Below are 21,435 nucleotides of genomic sequence, written 5' to 3'. Positions count from 1 at the left end.
AGCCACAGTCCAGGAAAGTCGCTGAAATTAGTTCCACTTCATTACTTAGCTTTTGAGTTCCGGTCACATGGTTATTAAAAGCACTAGGGGCCGTCTTTGGCTCTGCATAGCCTGACCGCATTGCATCCGATCTGTGCCGGTCCGAGGGGTCAGATGTGACCCCCCGAGAGACTCAAAACCAGGGGCAAATTTTCAGAAAGTAGGAGAAATCAAGCACGGGGAGTCCAGCCATGGTCAGGGATGACTTTGATAAGACATACCACCGCATAGAAAAAGCTGTCACCGGGGAATCTACGGATGTTGCCTGCAGCATAACTGCAGATGCGCGTATAGGCGACGTCTGTTCAGATCGAGTCTTAACAAGTGAAACCTGAAATTAACCTAGCTATCGTTTCGGGAAATATGGTAAGTCCTTATTTTCTGTGTGTTTAGGAAATAGTCTTTGACAACTCACAAAATTAATTATTTTTCGGTTGAAAACATGTTCACAAGTCGATATTAGAGAAATCTGAAGTTTTCAAGTCTCTCTCTCCGTCTCTGTCTTTCTATCTCTCTCAACGAGTCAATTTGTTAATATTTTTTGTTGTAGGCTACTTATTTACGTGTTCACTAAGAAATTATTTAAAATAAAATATCGTCTTAATCATTTTATTTACTTTTCAAATAAGTTATTTACTTTTTTAAAGTAAAAGCTCAATGGCAAAATGTGATGTTTTAGTATTTGTTAATTATTTAATTTATTTAAATAAATTGATGCGCAACAGTCTACTACCAATGCGTATAAACGACAGGTATAGCTAATAAATAAACTTTTATTATTGTTATTATTCCTAAAATGTACTTAATTTTACAAACAAATAACCCCTGTATGTTTTATCGGAACAAAAGCATTGATATTACAATGCCGGAGGTTTAACTGAAGTTGTTTTTCTATCGACTGTTATCGATAGGTGTAAAGTACTGCACTCCAGTAGCGCGCATTCACATGAACGCCGCTGGGCTCGCGCGATCCACACAAGAGCGCTATGCGGCTGCGGACAGCTTGCGACAGCATCGGCTCCCTGGCGTTTGAGGTAAGTGCATAAGTGCAACATCCTCGTGATTTTCGCCACTGCTTTGTATCATAGTATAAGATTATGAACTAAGTTTAAGTTTTCGGAGGTTTAACTACACAAACGCACAAGTTGTCGGACAGGATGGTTGAATTGAGGATGGGGAGGAAAGATCACGTTGTAGTCTGTGTGGGATGTCCTGAACGGTGCGTTCCCAGTGTGAATCTTTGAAGGGTGCAAGCGGTTTACAAACGTTTGTTTAAATAGAAGTTAAGAGTCGCAAGGTTATTATGTATAGCAATGTAGGCTAGAAAATTGATAATAGATAATAAGTAGGCCTACACTTTCTCCCAAACTTCGTACATGCTCGTAGGTTAGGCCTATTTAATATTATTAAACTAGTATGTTTCATATTGTGAAAAGTTTTTGTGTTTTGTAGACTGTAAATGTTTGATGTGAAGACACTGGGAGGCAATGTTTGGAAATGTGCATCTGTGAATGTGTTTAGAAAACTTTACAGTGAATCAATGGAGAGGTCAGGGGATTTCCTTCCACTGGCTTTGTCAATAACAAAACTGCATTTGCAGATTCTCCAGTGACTGAAATTTATAGATTTAAATGCAATTCTCAATCAAATTGAGGTTATGTAACTAATTAAAAAGACAAACCCTCTGCACAAATCTAACACAAGGTAAGAGGGTCCACAGTCACAGGGGTGTAAAGTTCCACATAGATATGCCAACACAACAAATGTTTAAAAAAGTGTGATGCAAAACCAGTACTCTTGACTATTGAACCCAGTAATCACCACAGTTATGAAGTCTTGTGACACCCAGTCAACCATCTCGAACAATGAATGTCAGATTTACTATGCCACAGATGTATACGTCAAACTCAATTGAAAATTAATTATTTAAACGGGGTAAACCTTGAACACCAAATGATTAGAGATTGTTTTGTGGGGATGGTCCAAAACAAGTAAGTTATAACAGAGTTTGTGTAACAGGCTCGTCATAAGCAAGATCTGCAAGTTGAGCTTCCAGTGCAGAAGATGACACAAAGAAAATAAGCTGACGCCCTAAAAGTCCTTCATTTTCCTATGCAACAACCATGCTGCCAAAAGAGCAACACAGGTGAGTTCAAAGTGTTTTTCTCTAACTGCCTAAGTTTTTCAGGGTGGGTGTTTTTACTTTTTATTGGCAGCCCTTTTTAACCATATACACCAGACAAGTTCTGTGTGACTGTTACATAACCAGTAATGATATAATGATTCTTCAGCACATACCAGAGAATGTATGCGTGTTTTGTTTATGTAGTGTGTTTTGGGTTGAGTAACAGGGTGCACCACAGTCCTTTTCCAGTGCAGCTTCCTGCACTTACCCTTGAACTGAAGCATTCACACATGTGATCTGGCATACATGCATATATGTGAGAACACACACATGCACAGACACACTCCGGGGTGGCCCTCGGTAAGCACATGGAAGGAAATGTTTTCACTTAAAACACACTGGCCCAATTCATTGCTCTGTAATCCTCTAAGCAGTTTCTGCATGCTTTGGCCTCTCCACTTGTCTGTTTTCTCTTGAAGGAACAGCCAACTATTTGAACTCATGCGCTTTATGTACAAGAGCTTTACAAACCACATATGTGACCCTGGACCACAAAACCATAAATAGGTACAATTCGAAACTGAAATTCATACATCAGCTGAATAAATAAGTATAATAATAATAAATAAGCTTTCCATTGATGTATGGTTTGATAGGACAACTGTTTGAAATTCTGGAATCTGAGGGTGCAAAAAAATCTAAATATTGAGAAAATCGCCTTTAAAGTTGTCCATATTAAGTTCTTAGCAATGCATATTATTAATCAAAAATTAGTTTTTTATATATTTATGATAGGAAATTTATAAAATATCTTCATGGAACGTGATCTTTACTTAATATCCTAATGATTTTTGACATAAAATAAAAATCATTTTGACCCATACAATGTATTATTGGCTATTGCTACAATTATGCCCGTTCTACTTAAGAGTGGTTTAGTGGTCCAAGGTCACATATTTTCTGTCTGACACATTGTGTTTTCTTCAGTGACGCTATGAATTTCCAGATAGTTCTGCACAAACAACGGCTTTAGATAAGAAAAGAAAATTCTGTTGTCATTTACTTCAAATTTGAATGGCTTTCTCTGTTGTGTGGAACTCAAAGCACATGTTTTTAGCAGAATGCCCAACTTGCTCTTTTGAAGTGAATGGACGATTACTTCAGGGAATAAAGTGTTTGATTATTCTTTTTTCATTCAAGGCTATTGAATGGCTCCAAAAGACCTGAAATGTAATGAATTTATGTTCTGAGCTTGGTTCCACTTTCACTGGTTCCCATCCACTTTCACTGTACTGTATACAGATATTATGCTAAATGTCTCCTTTTTGGTGTTCCACAAAAGAAAGAAAATCTTACAGGTTTGAAACAAAATGACATGAGAGGTGTATTTTGAGTGAACTATATCTGTGAGAAAAAAAATGTATATTTCTATACGGTTGGTAGGTGCACACATACATTTTCAGATCAGCAAATTTCATGTTCCTGCTTCAGCTGGAACCACCTGAGGGGCTGATTTTGATTGCTCAGTATTTATAGTTGAGCAAGCGTTTATCTCTGTGAAATATTTCAAACGATCCATCTCTGCACAGGGGCTCGCCGTTTGGTTAACTTCATGCCAGGTGTTTGTTTGAACGAACCCGTTAGCCTTTGACCGTTCTTTCGCTCAGTCTCTCTGTGTCATTTTGAACACTGTACTAGACACACATTGTATTCAGCTGTATCAGCTGTAAATAAAGAGATCTCGGGCCCAGATCCAGAACACTTCATGTCACACTGATAACCAGTTTAAACCAGTGGCATCTTCATGTTTATCACTCTTAATAGAATAACCCATGGTGTTGATCTCATCACGGTCCACTGCGTTCTGGGATTAGAAAATGTTTAACAGATAAAACCAGACCAAACCACATTATGCTGGCGATACAGTATTTGGGTCCAAATGTAAAAAGGGCAAAGGAGACAAAAGACTAACAGGAGATTAAATTAAAAATTAACTATATCACATGAGAAAAAATTGCTATTTTTAAGATTGTTTTTTTAATCAATTTCTGGTTCATTTGTCTTTGTTTTAATTTAACCTTTTGATGTAATAATAGTTGATTCATTATTGTGTTCTTGAAAGTATTTGTACAGTTGAGTTCAAAAGTTTACAAACACCTTCCAGAATCTGCAAAATGTTAATTATTTGACCAAAATAAGAGGGCTTATACAACATGCATGTTATTTTTTTATTTAGTACTAACCTGAATACAGTATTTCACATTAAAGACATTTACATATAGTCCACAAGAGAAAATAATAGTTGAATTTATAAAATTGACCCCGAATCCATCTTTTCACATTGAGGACAGCTTAGGGACTCATATGCAACTATTACAGAAGGTTCAAATGCTCACTGATACTCCAGATGGACAAACAATGCATTAAGGGCTAGGGGTGTAAACTTTTAAACATAATGAAGATGTGTACATTTTTCTTGTTTTCCCTAAATATCATATTTTTTATCATTTATTACTGCCCTTCAGAAGCTACAGAAGATACTTACATGTTTCCCAGAAGATAAAATACGTTAAATTTACCCTGATCTTCAAATTCAAAAAGTTTTCACCCCCCAGCTCTTAATGCTCTGTGTTTCATTCTGAATCATCAGTGAGCATTTGAACCTTCTGTAATGCTGAAAAACCAAAGAATATTTGCGACCTGTAGGATTTTTCTGAACAACAGAAGGCAGTTTACCTGTTTAGGACAAACAAGGGACTCGTGAACAACTATCACTAAACAAAAAAAACAAACAAAAAAAAACAGCTGTGGATCATTGAGGTAAAAACACTTAAGAATCAAGTGTATGTAAACTTTTGAACAGTCATTTTTATAAATTCAACTATTATTTTCTCTTGTGGACTAAATGTATTTTATATGAAATATCTCATTCAGGTCAGTACTAAATAAAAACTAACATGCATTTTTTATGATCCCTCTTTCTGTAAAATAATTAACATTTAGCAGATTCTGCAGGGTGTATGTAAACTTTTGACCTCAACTGTATGTTTCAGATGGTGACGAGGGATAATATTTGTCTAAATGTTGTCATGATAATTTTACTCACTCACTGGTTGATGTTGTGATGTTTCAGTGATGGCAAGGCTGCCAAAACCTGCTCTGAACAAAAACCCATGGCCATAAAGAAGGAAAAGGAGGTTGTGTACATGGATCCACCAGATGGCGGTTGGGGTTGGATGGTGGTTTTGCATTGTTTCCTGGTATGCCATGAATCCTACTGTTAGAGACTCTGGTTTAGAGCTTCTTTGCTGTGTGATCTGCATTGAGCTTATGGCAATGTCTTTTCAGGTGAACGTGTTGGTAATGGGTACATTGAAGAGCTTTGGGATCTTCTTTGTGGCACTGCAGGATGAGTTTGGAGGCTCGTCGGAGAGCATCAGCTGGATTGGATCCATCATGTCCAGCCTTAGGCTGTCCGCAGGTACGGTCACCATAACAACCATCTTTGATCCAATATGACAGATCATAACCCAGTTTTGTTTGTGACCCATTAGGTCCATTGGCCTCAGTGGCCTGTGCCAAACTAGGGAACAGAATTACCTCCATAGTGGGGGCGCTTTTCGTCAGCGCTGGCTTTATCTTCAGCATGTTTGCCACCAGCGTGATCTACCTTTACTTTAGCATGGGGATAGTTGTTGGTGAGTTTGTTTTGTTATTTTAAAAATAAAAGTATTGATATTAAGAGTAAAAAATAATCCACAAACTTTGATTTTCCAGGTCTCGGGTTTGCTCTTCTTTATCAGGCCACATCTGTTGTAATAGTGACCTATTTCCGAAAGAGGTTGGCAACTGCATATTCTATTGGACGCTCTGGCATGGGTTTGACCTTTGCCCTCGCTCCTTTCACTCAGCTGCTTTTGGATCAATATGCTTGGCAGGGTAATTGGCTTTCAGCTACATTATTATAAAATCTGTATTGTAATATCAGTATACATCTTTAACTGGTATATGAGTTATAGTGCTTTGCGAAAGTATTCATACCCCTTTATTTTTTTCTTATGTTTTATTATGTTGCAACCTTATGTTAAACTGCTTTAAATGACTTTTCTCCACATCAGTCTACACTCCATACACCATAATGACAAAGCACAAAACAGGTTTGTAACAACTTTGCACTGTAACACTCCACTAGTCCAGTCTTTATGGCGGTGTGGCCAAACGCAGTCCTCTCCTCAGTGAAGACACATGAAAACACACTTGCAATTTCCAACAAAGCAAACTGTGAGAAACAAGATTCTGTGGTCTGATGAACCTCAATTCCAAGCATTAAGTTTGAAGGAAACCAGGCACTGCTCATCACTTGCAGAGTAGCATTCCAACAGTAAAGTGTGCTGGTAGCAGCCTCATGGCGTGGTAGCGTTTTTCAGGGGCAGGGACTGAGTGATTTGTCAGAGTAGAAGAAAAGCTCAACACTGCAAAATATTGAGATAGCCTTAATGAAAACCCAGTCCAGAGCATCCAGAACCTCAGACTGTGTAGAAGGTTTACCTTCCAACAGGACAATGACCCTAAGCACACAGCAAGAGTGGCTTATAGACAACTTTGTGAATGTCCTTGGCCGGGGCTTGAACGCAATCAAATCCAAGCTGACAGAGCTTGAGAGGTGAAGTGGTGAGGCGAAGAATGGCAGAAAATTGCCAAATGCAGATGTGCAAAGCTTGTTGCATCATACCCAAAAGACTTGAGGCTGCAAAGGTGCTTCAACGAAGTACTGATTTATGGGTGTGAATACTTATGCAATGTGCTTATTTCAGTGTTTTATTTTCAATAAATTTGCAAAGTTGTCACAAATCTATTTTTGCTTTGTCATTATGGTGCATGGAGTGAAGAATGATGTGGAAAAAGTAATTTAAAGCAGTTTAACATGAGGTTGCAACATAACAAAACATGGAAAAAAGGGGGTATGAATACTTTTGCAAGGCACTGTATATACTAGTTTAGGGTCAGTAAGATTTTAAGTTTCTTATGCTCACCAATGCTGCATTTATTTGATGAAAACAGTTATATTATGAAATTGTATTACTATTTTTAAAATAAATAAAATAAAACTTAATTTAAGCAGCCATTACTCTGTCTTCTGTGTCACATGATCCTCCATGATGACGTGTGGAAAGAGTGGAAGTGTTTTTTAGGATTCTTTGATGAGACAGAGTTTGGAGAGCTGCACTGAAATAGAAACCTTGAGTAACTTTATAACTTTATAGTTTACTTTCATTCTTGAGAAATGTAATGTGTCCTTGCTAAAGTCTCAATTCCTTAAAAAAAAAAAGAAAGTGTACTGACCCCAAACTCACAGTTCAGACTTCTTGTCTCGCAATTGCGAGTTTACATCTAATTGAGATAATAAATTCACAATTCTGAGAAATAAAGTCAGATTTGTGACATATAAACTCACAATTCTGACATTTTAACACACAATTGTGAGATATGAGAGAAAGTCTTTTTTCCCCTCAAAATTGGACTTTATAACATGAAATTACGAGTTCATATCTTACAATTCTGAGGAAAAAAGTCAGACTTGCAAGTTCATATATCTTAATAGTCTGATTTCATTTGTCAGAATTGCTAGTTTATATCTTACATAAGATGTCATTTGTTAACATTAGTTAATGAACGATACGTTTATTACAGTATTTATTCATCTTTGTTAATGTTAGTTAATAAAACAGTCATTCATTATTAGTTCATGTTAGTTTAGAGTGCTTTAACTAATGTTAACAAACACAACTTTAGATTTTAATGATGCATTAGTAAATGCTGAAACATTAAATAAGATAAATAAATACTGTAGAAGTATTGTTCATTTTTATTTCATGTTAACTACAGTAGTTTACTAATGTTAACTAATGAACCTTATTGTAAAGTGTTACTGAAAATTAATAAAATTAGTATATGTTAAAATATTATTATTGACACTCACAGGTTTCTGTTCTGTCTCTAGGAGCTCTTTTAATTTTAGGAGGTCTGATGCTGAACCTAGTGGCTTCCGGGATGCTTTTGCGGCCCATTAGCATTAGACCTCCAGATTCACCTATGTCAAACTCCACCCTTCATAAAGCTGGATCTGAAAAAGATCCTCTTAAGAACCGTATGAATGGCAACACATCTCTGTCTAATGGCACTTCCAAAATAGACAGCTCACCTCCCATTCACAGGGACACACTTGTAATAGAAAACCCTGTTCATGAACAGAACACTCTCCCACATCTGGAACTCCAAAAATCCATCCAGAATGGGGTGAACGGCACAGACGGTAGCCAAATTAAAACTCCCCCCGAGATGAACGGGGTTTCTCCTGTGGATTCGTTACTTGAGAACAGCAGAACAGAAAGTCTTCCTGAAATCACCAAAAAAGTGCTGGACTTCTCACTGCTGAAGAACCCTTTCTTTTGCATCTACACTTGGTCGGTGGTCTTCAGTCAGCTGGCATATTTTATCCCCTACTTCCATTTGTCTGCAAGGGCCCGGAACCTGGGCATCGACCCTATGGATGCTTCCTTCATCATCTCTGTGGCTGGTGAGTCATATTACCTTTGATCAACCTATGTAACCCTAGAGTCTTGTTTAAGTCTTAAGTGCTTTTTACAAAATTAATTTTGCATTAGCAAGGGAATTATAAATAAAGGTTTCATGACAAAGGTTATATTTAAATTAACAAGTTACCTATTGTAAAAAGAAGTCCTCCAGTCAGCATGTGTTGTTTTCTGGCTGCCGCAGTTCAACTCTACACTCATAATGTGTAACAGTAGAAGAAATCAATAGGATGTAAGCACTGCGGAGCTACGCCGTTCGAAAATGTAGAGACAAAAGATCATGTAATGACAGTGCTAGCGAAGCTGTTTTTTTTTTCTGGCTTCATTAGGGATGTATTCCAGGAAAGCCATAAAGCCATACCTGATAGGTGCACTACTGTCATTGTGCTTTGCAGCAAGATGTGCTCTAATATGGGCTTTAAAGGGTTGATGCAAAAACGCAGCCAAATTCACATTAATTATTTGTGAGCAGTTTAAATTCTGCAGTGTTATGCAATGAGTGCTCTTACATAAAAAATGAACTTTGAAATAGTGGCTAAAACCAGAGGGCTTGTAAGTGTCCTATCAATAATGCCACTGAATGAAAGAGAGAGTGAATATGTTCACTCAAACATTTTTCTTTTATCATTTATATTTATTATTTACCAAAGGGTAATATTATCAATACATTGCTTTTAGGGTGTTGATCATTACCTCTAATGGTGCTCTTTGGAGAAACAAGAAATACAAGGCACTCATGTTAGTATAACAGTAAAAGCTTTTATTAAAATGGAAACTTTCAACAAAAAAATCACAACCAACATGTTGTCTAGGTATGTAGGAATCATGTGACAGCTTATTGTGCCAATCGTTTCTTTACTGCAATACACACACACTGATAAATGCTCTTTTTTGCAAAGTGTCTATTGTTGGTTTTAATGTGTCGGGCCCTATTTCAATTTTTTATGTTACACCCATGCAATTTCACTGCTATTGAATTCACTGATATTGAAATTATGACTGATAGAGTTATTTTCAGGTTATGACTAATAATACAATTCTAAAATATTCTAAAATAACATGAGGTAAAGCTGTTTTTGATGTAACTTTTCAAACATGAATATAAGATAAGACATGAATATAAGTCTTTTAATGACCTGGAACAGCCTACTGATAGCAGTTTTCTTACCACAGATTCCCATTGGCATGTCATAAAACTTTGTTTTTTTTTAAAGACTTTATGGTTGTAAAAGACTGGCTTTACATTGAATAAAAATATTCAAATGAAAAAGGTTAATATATAAGACCCAAGAAGCTGGGTTGCCAAATAAACCAGAAATGGTTGTCTTTAACCCAACCTTTTTTTTTAGAGTTCATTTAAATTCATAAATCACTAAAATAATGTCTCAGAAAAGTGTAGTTTTGTAGGTTTAGCATCACTACAGATTGTTTTGAAGCAGCTTCACAGTAATAAACAGGGGGGAAAAAATCAATTATGTACGTTTAAATATCTGACCCTAGACCACAAAACCAGTCTCAAGTAGAACGGGTATATTTGTAGCAATAGCCAAAAATACACTGGGTCAAATTGATTTTTCCTTTATGCCAAAAATCATTAGGATTTTAAGTAAAGATCATGTTCCATGAAGATATTTTGTAAAATTCCTACCATGAATTTGTCAAAACTTAATTTTTGCTTAGTAATATGCATGGCTAAGAACTTCATTTAGACAACTTTAAAGGCACCCTCAGATTCTAGATTTTCAAATAGTTGTTCCTCTGCAAAATCTGTCCTATCCTAACAAACCGTACATCAATGGAAAGCTTATTTATTCAGCTTTTAGATGACGTATGAATCTCAATTTCAAAAAATGTATTCTTATGACTGGTTTTGTGGTCCAGGGTCACATATGAGATCAATTCAAATTCTGTTGTATAATCAACTCAGTGTTTAACTAACTTGAAATATGCTATGTACTTTAGTGTCTGAACTTCATAAGGTCATTTTGTCATTCAACCCCTCTTCTTCCGGTACGCTGCAATAGTTGCGTTAAGTAAGGGTCCAACATTACACACTTTATTTTCTGGTTAATTAAAGTGATAGTTCACCCAAATATGAAAAGTCTATCATTAATCTTGTGTCATTCAAAAGACCTGTGTTCACCTTCAAAACACAAATTAAGACATTTTTTGATTAAATCTGAAAGCTTTCTGACCCTGTATAGACAGAAACACAACTGAAACGTTCAAGGCCTAGAAACGTAGTAAGGACATAACTGAAATAGTCCATGTGACAGTAGTGGTTCAACCATACTGTTATGAAGCTACAAGAATGTTTTTTTGCACAAAGAAAATGTCTATGCAGGGTTAGAAAGCTCTCAGATTTAATCAAAAATATCTTAATTTGTGTTCCAATGAACAAAGGTCTTACGCGTTTGGAGCGACATGGGAGTGAGTAATTAATGGCATAATTTTTGGGATGAACTATCCCTTTAGGTGCATCATCTGGATATTTGAAGTTCACTTTTTCTTTTTGGAATTTTCAGTGTGAATATACTTGCAATATGTATACTACAAAAAGTGCACAAATTGAGACAACACCGATATACCAAACGTCTCCTTTCCCCTACCCCCTCCACCTGCGCTTTGAAAGCTGTTTTCACATTGGACAGGGAGAACAGGGAACTAAAGCTCAGGTCCCTCGTGGCAGGTCACTCACTGTCGGCGAGCCGAGGGAAGTCGCTAAGCAACAGCCCAAGTAGCTGCCGTGAGGCTTGGTAGTTCAGTCCCCAGTTCTGAAGTGGCTGACATTGTGTGGCTCGCCACCGAGGCAGCAATGCGGACAAAAGCGAGCGAGGAGACGAGCCAAACACATTTTGTGTTTTAATGAGCTGGTAGCGATCAGACATGCATTTGAGCGCTCTGTACCTCAGTGAGGGCCTATTGTCCGTCTTTGATGTAGTGGGGACATTGCATTTGTCCAGTCCTTTTGTGTCCACTGAGTGAAGTACACAAAGACACAAACACCTGTCACATGCCCGATTACACCAGTAAAAGTCCCTCTATACACTACAGAGTTTTGTGGACTAGGATCCTCCATTTGCTACTTTTTGTCACTGAGATTCTGTAGTGAAGTTTCATTGTGCAAAGCATGACAGGAACAGCTGTGAAACTCAATGGCCCTGCTGAGATTTAAACACACAAACAACGCGCAAAATGTCTTTGGGTCCAAGCGGAGCACACCAGGACGTCACCTTTAGTGGCGCACCGAGGACATGCAAACATTGAGCAGCTGTTTTGTTTTATGTCTGGCCAGAAATAAATGACTCCACATGTGCATCAGTTCAAGCCATTGGTTCTATGTGAACTGGTTGGTTTGGTAGCTCATGCCAACACCTCCGGGTTTTGTGTAAGTATATATATTTAGTATGTGATTTGACAGGTTATGAACGAATCTGATCTCATGTATAGGGTGTGTATATGGATTTTTATGTAGGCCTATTCAGTAAACTGTGGCAGACTGCATGTCAGCAGTGGGTGTTACACTTTGGATCTGTTGCGTATGAGTGCTGCCTCAGGTCTTTTTTTCTAGAATGTTCAATAAAGCTCTGCCGTGCACAGATGTACAACTGCGGCACAGACAACAGCAAACACAAACCAGTACGCTTTGTACAGCACACACAAAAGAACTGTGTTACAAAAGAACTATGTTATAATCATTTCTGTTTCTCTTCTGTCACTCTTTGAGCTGAAAAATAGATTGCGTCAGAGGCTTCAAGCAAAAAGCATTTTCTCATGTTTGTTCATTTACATTATGTACACTACCATTCAAAAGTTTGGGGTTGTTTAATGTTTTTGAAAGAAGTCTCTTATGCTCACCCAGGCTGGGTTCATTTAATCAAAAATACAGTAAAACAGTAATATTGTGAAATATTATTACAACTTAAGATAACTGTTTTCAGTTTGAATATATTTCAAAATCTAATTTATTCCTGTCATGTCAAAGGTAAATGTTTAGTATCCATTGCTTTAGCCTTCTGTGACATGATCGTTTAGAAATCAGGACTTCTGGTCACTCCCTGAACAAAAAAGTTACAGATAATGTACTTTTCATCCAAGACGTTCATGTTTTTCTTTCTTCAGTCATAAAGAAATGATGTTTTTTGAGGAAAACATTTCAGGATTTTTCTCCATATAGTGGACTTCTATGGTGCCCTGAGTTTGAACTTTCAAAACGCAGTTTAAATGCAGCTTCAAAGATCCCAAATACAGTTGTAAATGATCCCAGTCGAGGAAGAAGGGTCTTATCTAGCGAAATGATTGTTCTTTGTTTTATTTTTATTACCATTTATATACTTTTGAACCTCAAACATTTGTCTTTTCTTGCTCTGCCTGAACTCAAGTTTTTTCCGGTTTGAGACAGTTAGGGTATGTCGACAAACTCCCATTTTCTCCCTCAACTTCAAGAATCATATAAAAATAACCGTACATCGCTGCAGAATTACAGACCCAGTGTTTGCAAAGTAAACATTCAAAGAAGATCAAACACCCTGAACAAAAAAGGTAAAACAGTGATGTAGGACGATTTTGAAGTTGAGGGGGAAAATGAGATGGGAGTTTTTCGACATACCCTTACTGTCTTGAACCGGAATAAACAAAGTTCAAACAGAGCAAGATAAGATGAGCATTTGAGGTTAAAAAGTATGTAAATTGTAATAAATAAATAAAAGAATTATCGTTTTGCTAGATAATACCCTTCTTCCTCGGCTGGGATTGTTTGCAATCACATTTGGGATTGTTTGAAATCGCATTAAGGCCCCGATCACACCACACACGTTTTTTAGGTCTGAAAACTCAACCTTCTCCTTTAAGAAACATTTCTTTTAGCTTTTGCTGATTGATATTTTTGTGGAAATCATGATACATTATTTAGGATTCTTTGAATAGTAAGTTCAGTAGAACAGTGTATTTTTATATATATATATATATATATATATATATATATATATATATATATATATTTATAACATTAAAAGTAGTGCTGGGCAACGATTAATCGCATCCAAAATAAAAGTCTTTTGTTAATATAATATATGTGTGTGTACTGTGCATCCTTGATAAATGTAAGTATTAATTTCTTTGAAAAAATAATAAAATAAAATAAAATATTTCTTAATAAAATAAAACCAACCCCAAACCTTTGAACAGTATTGTGACTATTAAAAGGTGAATGTGAATGAAAATAACCAGCCGTTTCGAAAGACTTGACAGTACATGAAACTTGTTTTGTGCGTGTGGCTTTTATTGTCTTATTTTGAATGCTGACAATCCCAGACCTTATTTGCATATATCATAAAGTGGTCAAACAGGTATGGAACAACATTCCATACTATTATTATAAGACAGCAAACTGTATAAGAACGAAACCTTGGAAGAATCCAACGATAGGCAGCTCATTTTTAGGTTTTTCTTTCCCCTATAGGTATAACAGAGACGGTGGCCCAACTTGCATCTGGCTTGGTGACAGACAGGAATCTGGTTCACAAATATCACTATCATAAGGCCTACCTGATCCTGTGTGGTGTGGTCAATCTTCTCTCCCCTATGGCCACCTCATATATCTTGCTCATGGTCTACGCTGTCTTCTTTGCCATCTTCTGTGGGGGCTACATGGCCCTCCTACTTCCTGTACTGGTGAGTACTGGCAGGCCTGAGCATGTGGCATTGTCACAACTAAGAAAAGTCTTGGAGAGATCATGTATACTGTGGTGGCCAAAATTATTGAAGCACTAACATTTTCACCAGTTTACATTTCCAAACATTCATTTTGCCATGAATTGTAAAATTCCAGTTGGATTTTTGTCTGACAACAGCCAGTGCTCCACACAGAGATCTAATCTTATTATCATCCAGTCTGTCTGGAATGACATGAAGAAACAGAACAAACTAAGACTAAATCCAGAAGAACTGTGGCCATGCCTCCAAGATGCTACAAGAAACCTACCTGCAAAGCTACAGTACTTTTAAAAGTTTTAGGCACTTGTGTAAAAATGCTGTACATTCTTTGCATTTAAAGCAGCTTTTGTCCTAGGTGCACTTGCATAGTTTTTCAGGTTGCTTTGCAGGTAGGTCTCTTGAAGCATCTTGGAAATGTTGCAACAGTTCTTCTGGATTTAGTCAATGTCCGTTTGTTCTGTTTCTTCATGTCATTCCAGAAAGACTGGATGATGATGCGATCAGATCTCTTTGTGGAGCACTAGCTGTTGTCAGACTCGTTGTGCAAACAAAAATCGCACTGGATTATTACAGTTGGCATGTTTGGAAATGTAAACTGATAATTCCTACTGACACACAACTGCAAAAGATAGAAATAACTGACTTAAAACCATTTTTAGCTGGTGAAAATACTCCTTCACTCATATTATATGTGCTCATGGAAAGGTCTTCTTTCTAGTCCTGAGACATTGAGTTCTTGTGCTGTAATACTGCGGAGGGCAGTGTAAGGAGAGAGGGCTAGATTGACAGGCAGCACTGCAGCACACCCGTTCCTCTGGAAGGAATCTTGGGTTTTACCTTTCAAATATTTTTTACAACCTATGAAACCACTCTCAGTGAACCAGATAGACAGAAGTAGTGCTTAAAAAGCCCTCAGGGAAAACACTCTGTTGCCAACAGGTGTAGACATTCTATAAGCACTGCTGTTGAATTTGCTTTCAGAAAGTAGATATTAAAAGTAAATATTGTTGAAGGAAAGGATAGTTCACACAAAAATGCTAATTCTGTTATCATTTAGTCACTTTCAGGTTGTTCCAAACCTGTATGAATTTTTCTCTTCTGCTAAACATGAAAGAAGATATTTTGCTGAATGTAGGTTACCAAACTGTTCTAGTCTTCATTCACTTCCATAGTATTTTTGCCATACTATGGAAGTCAATAGGGACCAGCCACTGTTGTTTTATGTTCAAAATAAGAAACTCTTGAGGGTCAGTAAATAATAGCCTACCTGATCTCATGATGAAAACGTACCTGTGGGAACTTTTTCTCAAGACACGAAATGCATACTAATAAGTACGTATCACTGCAGTTTCCAACAGAAATGAACACTAGAGGTGGTAAAACAGTGAGTATTATTTTCATACACAGTTATGATTACAGCTCAATATGTTTTGCTTTTCGGGCATAACAAGCTTGCTCGGTAGCTCAGCCGGCACCAAGTTGGACTTAAGATGTGAAATCCTTGGGTACAGATCCTGTGAAAAACATGTACAAAACCAACGTTACATAAAACGTACCATATGTATGTTCATCTGTTCCGGGAAAAAAAAAAATCTTTTAGCGCCACTCAGTGGATATTTCACATCAGTTTGTAGTTCACAAAATTTGATAGCAGAATGTAGCGGAAAAAGTTCCAACAGGTACGTTTTTGTCATGATATCAGGTTGACAGCAGAATTTTCATTTCTTTAAGAGACTAATCAAATATGTTTTTTTTTTTTTTCACAAATAATCAAATGTTTGAATACAGTCAAACCAATTGAATAATTTTTACTAGTGAGTGCAGAACACTATAGTTAATTTATGTAAGTGAGGATAACAAAATAAAGTAAACTGTGACATATTATACCCAAAAATTCTTCATACAGTCAACTACCAGTTAAATTGATACAAATTTGGGACCAAAAGTTTGATTTGACACTTTGACCTGACCATGTTTTGTTACATACCTTTCTATAGTTATCTGACATTATCAAGATGAATTTGTTCTGACACAGTTTAACTCTTGAGATCGTCATATTTTATTACATTTTCTAAATTGTAGTGAATAAACTCTGATAATGTGAGACATTTTGAAGGTGTCCGATTAAATTTTGGTTTGACTGTAATTCATTTGTGATTATTAAGATGAATTTGTTTTGACACAGTTTAACTCTTGAGTTCTTGTCGTATTTTATTAACATTTTCTAAACTGATAATGTGAGAAATGTTGAAGGTGTCTGAGTAAATTTTGGTTTGACTGTGTGTATATACAGGAATATGGAATTTAAAAAAAATGCTTTAATGTTTAATGATAAAGCCTTGTCTATACTCTATATCAAAGTTTGCTAAGCAATGTTCTGTTTTTTTCTGGCCTAGTCAGAGTAGATAGATAGATATTATTCATTTCCCCATCTGTGTTTTCCAGGTGGACTTGGTGGGTTCTGAAAAGCTGAACAACTCAATGGGGTTCTCGATGTTCTTTGTGGGGCTTGGCTGTCTAACAGGTCCTCCTCTTGCAGGTATGTGAAGTTTGGATGAACTCCTTGACTAAATTATGAAAGCGATAAACACCAGTAGGTGAACATAGCCTTGATGTGTCACGAAAATAACCAGCCGCTTTCGAAAGACTTGGCAGGGCATGATAATGTGTAAGACAAGCTTGCTTCTGTGTATGTGGCTTGAGGGACACTGAGGTCATACAGTGTCATATTCATATTTCTGTTTAAGTGGGTTACAGATGGAAGACATGTTAACCACCCACCTAAAAATAGGATTACCTGTCTGGTTAGCTTTATAGCATTTTGAATCCTAATATGCACTGTGTATGACTCCATTTCATGATAATGTATTGCTAAGCAAATTCCATTAGGCTAATTTAAGATTATAGAACAGATATATTTATTTGCTGCTATGTATTAACAGTATTCAGTCATCAACAACACAAATACAGAATCTCCTTATGTAGAAGAGTACTAAGCGAAGTACAGTTCTTGGAAATTCAAGTCTTGAAGAGGGGCCTTCTCAGGAAGGCGAGTATAGACCTTGCCCTGAACTCTGTAACAGTTATGCTAACATGAACCATCTTGTCAGGGCCCCCATCCACAATCCCCCCGCCCTCCAAAAATAATGAGCAGCCAGGGAAGCAAAACTGATTTTTCTATCCTACCCAAGACCTTTCCGGATATGGCCCGGTGCTGCTTGCGTAGTGAAAACAAACGGTCGTTTTAAAAGCGTGTCCAGTCAGAAAACAGGTGTGGGGAGATTCTAGGGTGGAAACTGAAGAAAATTTTCTCCATCAGTCCATCATCTTAAGTGTCAGGAAGTTAAAAGTTTACATACAGAATCTACAAAATGTTAATTATTTTATCAAAATAAGAGGGATCATACAAAATGCATGTTATTTTTTATTTAGTACTGACCTGAATAAGATATTTCTGATAAAATACATTTACATATAGTCCACAAGAGAAAATAATAGTTGAATTTATAAAAATGACCCTGTTCAAAAGTTTACATACACTTGATTCTAAATACTGTGTTGTTACCTGAATGATCCACAGCTGTTTTTTTTTATTAATTTTTTGTTTAGGAATAGTTTGTCCTGAACAGTTAAACTGCTCACTGTTCTTCAGAAAAATCCTTTCATGTCCCACAAATTCTGTGGTTTTTCAGCATTTTTGTGTATTTAAACCCTTTCCAACAATGACTGTATGATTATGAGATCCATTTTTTTCACACTGAGAACAACTGAGGGACTATTACAGAAGGTTCAAACCCTCACTGATGCTTTAGTAGAAAAAAAACCCCAATAAAACGATTATAAGCCAGCGGTGTAAACTTTTTGAACAGAATGAAGATTTTTCTTCACATACATTTTTCTTATTTTACCTAAATAGCATATTGTTTTTCATTTAGTACTGCCCTTCAGAAGCTACAGAAGATACTTGCATGTTTCCCAGAAGACAAAATAAGTTAAATTTACCCTGATCTTCAAATTTAAAAAGTTTACATCCCTGGCTTTTAATGCATTGTGTTTCCTTTTAGAGCATCAGTGAGCATTTGAACCTTCTGTAATAGTTGCGTATGAGTCCCTCGGTTGTCCTCAGTGTGAAAAGATGAATCTCATAATCATACAGTCATTGTTGGAAAGGGTTCAAATACACAAAAATGCTGAAAAACCATAGAATTTGTGGGACCTGAAGGATTTTACAGAAGAACAGCGGTCAGTGGTTCAGGACAAACAAGGTACTCATGAACTATCACTAAAACAAACAAACAAAAAAAAAACACAGCTGTGAATCATTCGGGTAATCAAGTGTATGTAAACTTTTGAATGGGGTCATTTTTATAAATACAACTAATATTTTCTCTTGTGGACTATATGTAAACATCTTTTATGTGAAATAACTTATTCAGGTCAGTACTAAATAAAAAAACAACATGCATTTTGTATGATCCCTCTTTATTTAGTAGATTTCACAAGGTGTATGTAAACATCAACTGTGTATCGTGCAAAGGAAAGAAAAAAAGGTAGAATGTAAAGAAAGTCTGTTTTCTTTACTGACCTCTGTTAACTATATAAGGAAAACGTTCCATCTGTCAACAGTTAAATATACGTCTAACGCTTTGCGTTGTGTCCCAAAGGCTTCCTGTATGACTACACTCAGACCTACGACTGCTCCTTCTACCTGGCCGGTGTGTGTTATCTGCTATCATCGGTTTCTCTTTTCCTCGAGCCTCTGGCGAGGCGCTGGCAAGCCCGAAAGAAGCGACTAGAGACCCTAAACGAAGAATTAATGTGGAGTAATGGCTGTTTCTGCCCAGTGCCTAAGAGAAACAGCGTTGTATAATAAAGGAATAAACTCAAAGCCATTTTACTTTCAACCATGTCATGTGGTTCACCCTCTGAGGGCTGATCGGAAGAGGACCTGACCTGAACATTTGGCGAGACCACAGCGTGGCAAGCAAATGAATGTTCATTTGGATGCAGAGACCAAATGAATGCTTCAGGACACTACAATGCAAACTATTTTGTTAGTGGGTGCATGAGGATGGATTTTGTTGAATTTTTATATAAATTGATATAAACACTTCTCAGATCAGCACAAGAACAAAATGAGTCTTAGTCACCACGTAACCTTGAATTTTACAGCACATGATGAATCTGGAACCACATTAGAAAGCTACTCAAATGCTTCCATAGATTGATGGTAAAGTTCTATCACAGGACACATTCTACTCACTTACTGAAATAAGAGTATTTTGTCAGATGGTGATGGGTCTATGCAATAAGCCTATTAAGCCTCCCTTTTGAGCCGTTAATGTGCGTTCATGTCTGTTTGCTATAAAGCTCAGTACTGTGTAAAGGACTGCATAAGGCCATAATGGCTGCCATCAACAGATTTTTGTCACTGGTGCTCCAACTGGAAGACATTTTGGGCCAGACTTTTTTTTCTCACTGTTGCCAAATCAGTCACTGCCATTGACAACAACCAAGAGATTTTTTGGAACCAACTGCTGTGTGAATACAATTGAATAGTCTTCTGATGCCAAGTTTTGCAGAATTAGGTCAGTTGGCTTGGTTCATGTGTACCTGTTCTAGAGGCCCAGACATTCAGCGTTTACACAGAGTGTAAATGCAAATCCTTTTTACTTGTCATTTTTAATTTTAGGTATTTTTTTATTTTGTCGGGTATGCTACAGTGCACTGTTTATCACCACTGTTTGCCTTTGTACACAATGACTGTGATGAGAGCCAAAGATGCAATAGAAATATAATTTATCAATCTATGCATTTGAACATGGTCGGTGTTGATACTAGTTCCCCCTAGTAATGTAGTTCTATGTGAGCTGTTGCCCTCTGGAGGCAAGAAAGATGAAGTGCTACTGGAATGTTGCATCAATTAACAGGCAGTCCATGTTCTGGAATGTCCAATTCTTTTCTTTCATCAGCCAAGTAATGACAAACTAAGTTTTTCCTAGACTGAGCAAGACATGCACAAATGCAGCCATTTAACAAATAAGCACATCACAAAGATAAGAACTGTATACCTTTGAACTCAATCATTGGCCACTGATTTTTTTTGGGGCAGCCAGCTTTTCTTTATCACTCTTAATTGTTTAATGAAAGCAGTTTTTTTTTTTGAGAAATGGGTTTGTGTTTTAAAAAAAATTGTATTAGAACTCGAAAACTAGCCCTAAAGACAGTTAAGGGGACACAATAACACTATTAATATCAATGACGCATTTCACTAGCTGTACTGTACTGTTAGTAATTTTGTACTGTGATGCAAAATGTTATGCTGGCCTGAGGGTTATTAGCTGAAGTTTTTTTTTTTTTTCGTTGGAAATGCTCACAACTGTCATGATCTACAAAACTGCGATTAAAGCCAGCATTACATTGGGTTTCCTGTAAAACATTTGTAAATCCCTATGAGATCTTATGTAAATGATGAGGAAAATATAAAAGAAAATAGTTTACCTGCAATCCAGAAAATAGAGAATATAATTTTGAAACAGCAGTTTGAACTCCACTGTTTATTACTTATTAGCGTACAAAAGCTTTTCTTGAAATCATTTTCATGAGTAACATCAAAATATGGCAAAGGTGGTGTAAAAGACATCTTTATTGAGAACACACTTATTTACATTTTAATGCATCATTCCAAGACATTTCTCTAATACAAAAATACATATGTGACCCAGTAATAAGTGTACATTTTTCCAAATTGAGATTTATACATCACCCGAAAGCTGAATAAATTAGCTTTCCATTGATGTTTATTTGTTAGGATAGAACAATATTTGGCTGAGATTCAACAATTTGAAAATCTAGAATCTGAGGGTGCAAAAAAAAATCTAAATATTGAGAAAATCACCTTTAAAGTTGTCCAAATTAAGTTCTTAGCAATGCATATTACTGATCAAAAATTAAGTTTTGATA

General features: G+C 36.6%; 1 protein-coding gene across 1 annotated transcript; it reads left to right on the top strand.

Moving 5' to 3' along the window:
• Positions 1 to 104: 104 nt before the first annotated feature.
• On the top strand, positions 105 to 20,911 carry slc16a4 (solute carrier family 16 member 4). Its single transcript, XM_073819559.1, has 11 exons — positions 105 to 405; positions 951 to 1,073; positions 2,059 to 2,185; positions 5,298 to 5,424; positions 5,513 to 5,645; positions 5,719 to 5,862; positions 5,942 to 6,103; positions 8,166 to 8,741; positions 14,219 to 14,430; positions 16,918 to 17,011; positions 19,137 to 20,911. Exons 3-11 carry the CDS (start codon positions 2,163 to 2,165, stop codon positions 19,340 to 19,342), a joined length of 1,677 nt encoding a protein of 558 aa, XP_073675660.1. The 5' UTR covers positions 105 to 405; positions 951 to 1,073; positions 2,059 to 2,162; the 3' UTR covers positions 19,343 to 20,911.
• Positions 20,912 to 21,435: the final 524 nt, after the last annotated feature.

This window comes from Garra rufa, chromosome 15 (genome assembly GCF_049309525.1).
Source record: "Garra rufa chromosome 15, GarRuf1.0, whole genome shotgun sequence".
Classification (NCBI taxonomy): domain Eukaryota; kingdom Metazoa; phylum Chordata; class Actinopteri; order Cypriniformes; family Cyprinidae; genus Garra; species Garra rufa.
This window is presented reverse-complemented; position numbering and strand designations above follow the sequence as displayed.

Excerpts from the sequence above, each read along its gene's own strand:
- slc16a4 (XM_073819559.1), top strand. The coding sequence starts at position 2,163 with ATGCTGCCAAAAGAGCAACACAG. Across the intron at positions 5,425-5,512 it reads TGGTTTTGCATTGTTTCCTG|GTGAACGTGTTGGTAATGGG; the intron begins GTATGCCATGAA and ends ATGTCTTTTCAG. Across the intron at positions 5,646-5,718 it reads CAGCCTTAGGCTGTCCGCAG|GTCCATTGGCCTCAGTGGCC; the intron begins GTACGGTCACCA and ends GTGACCCATTAG.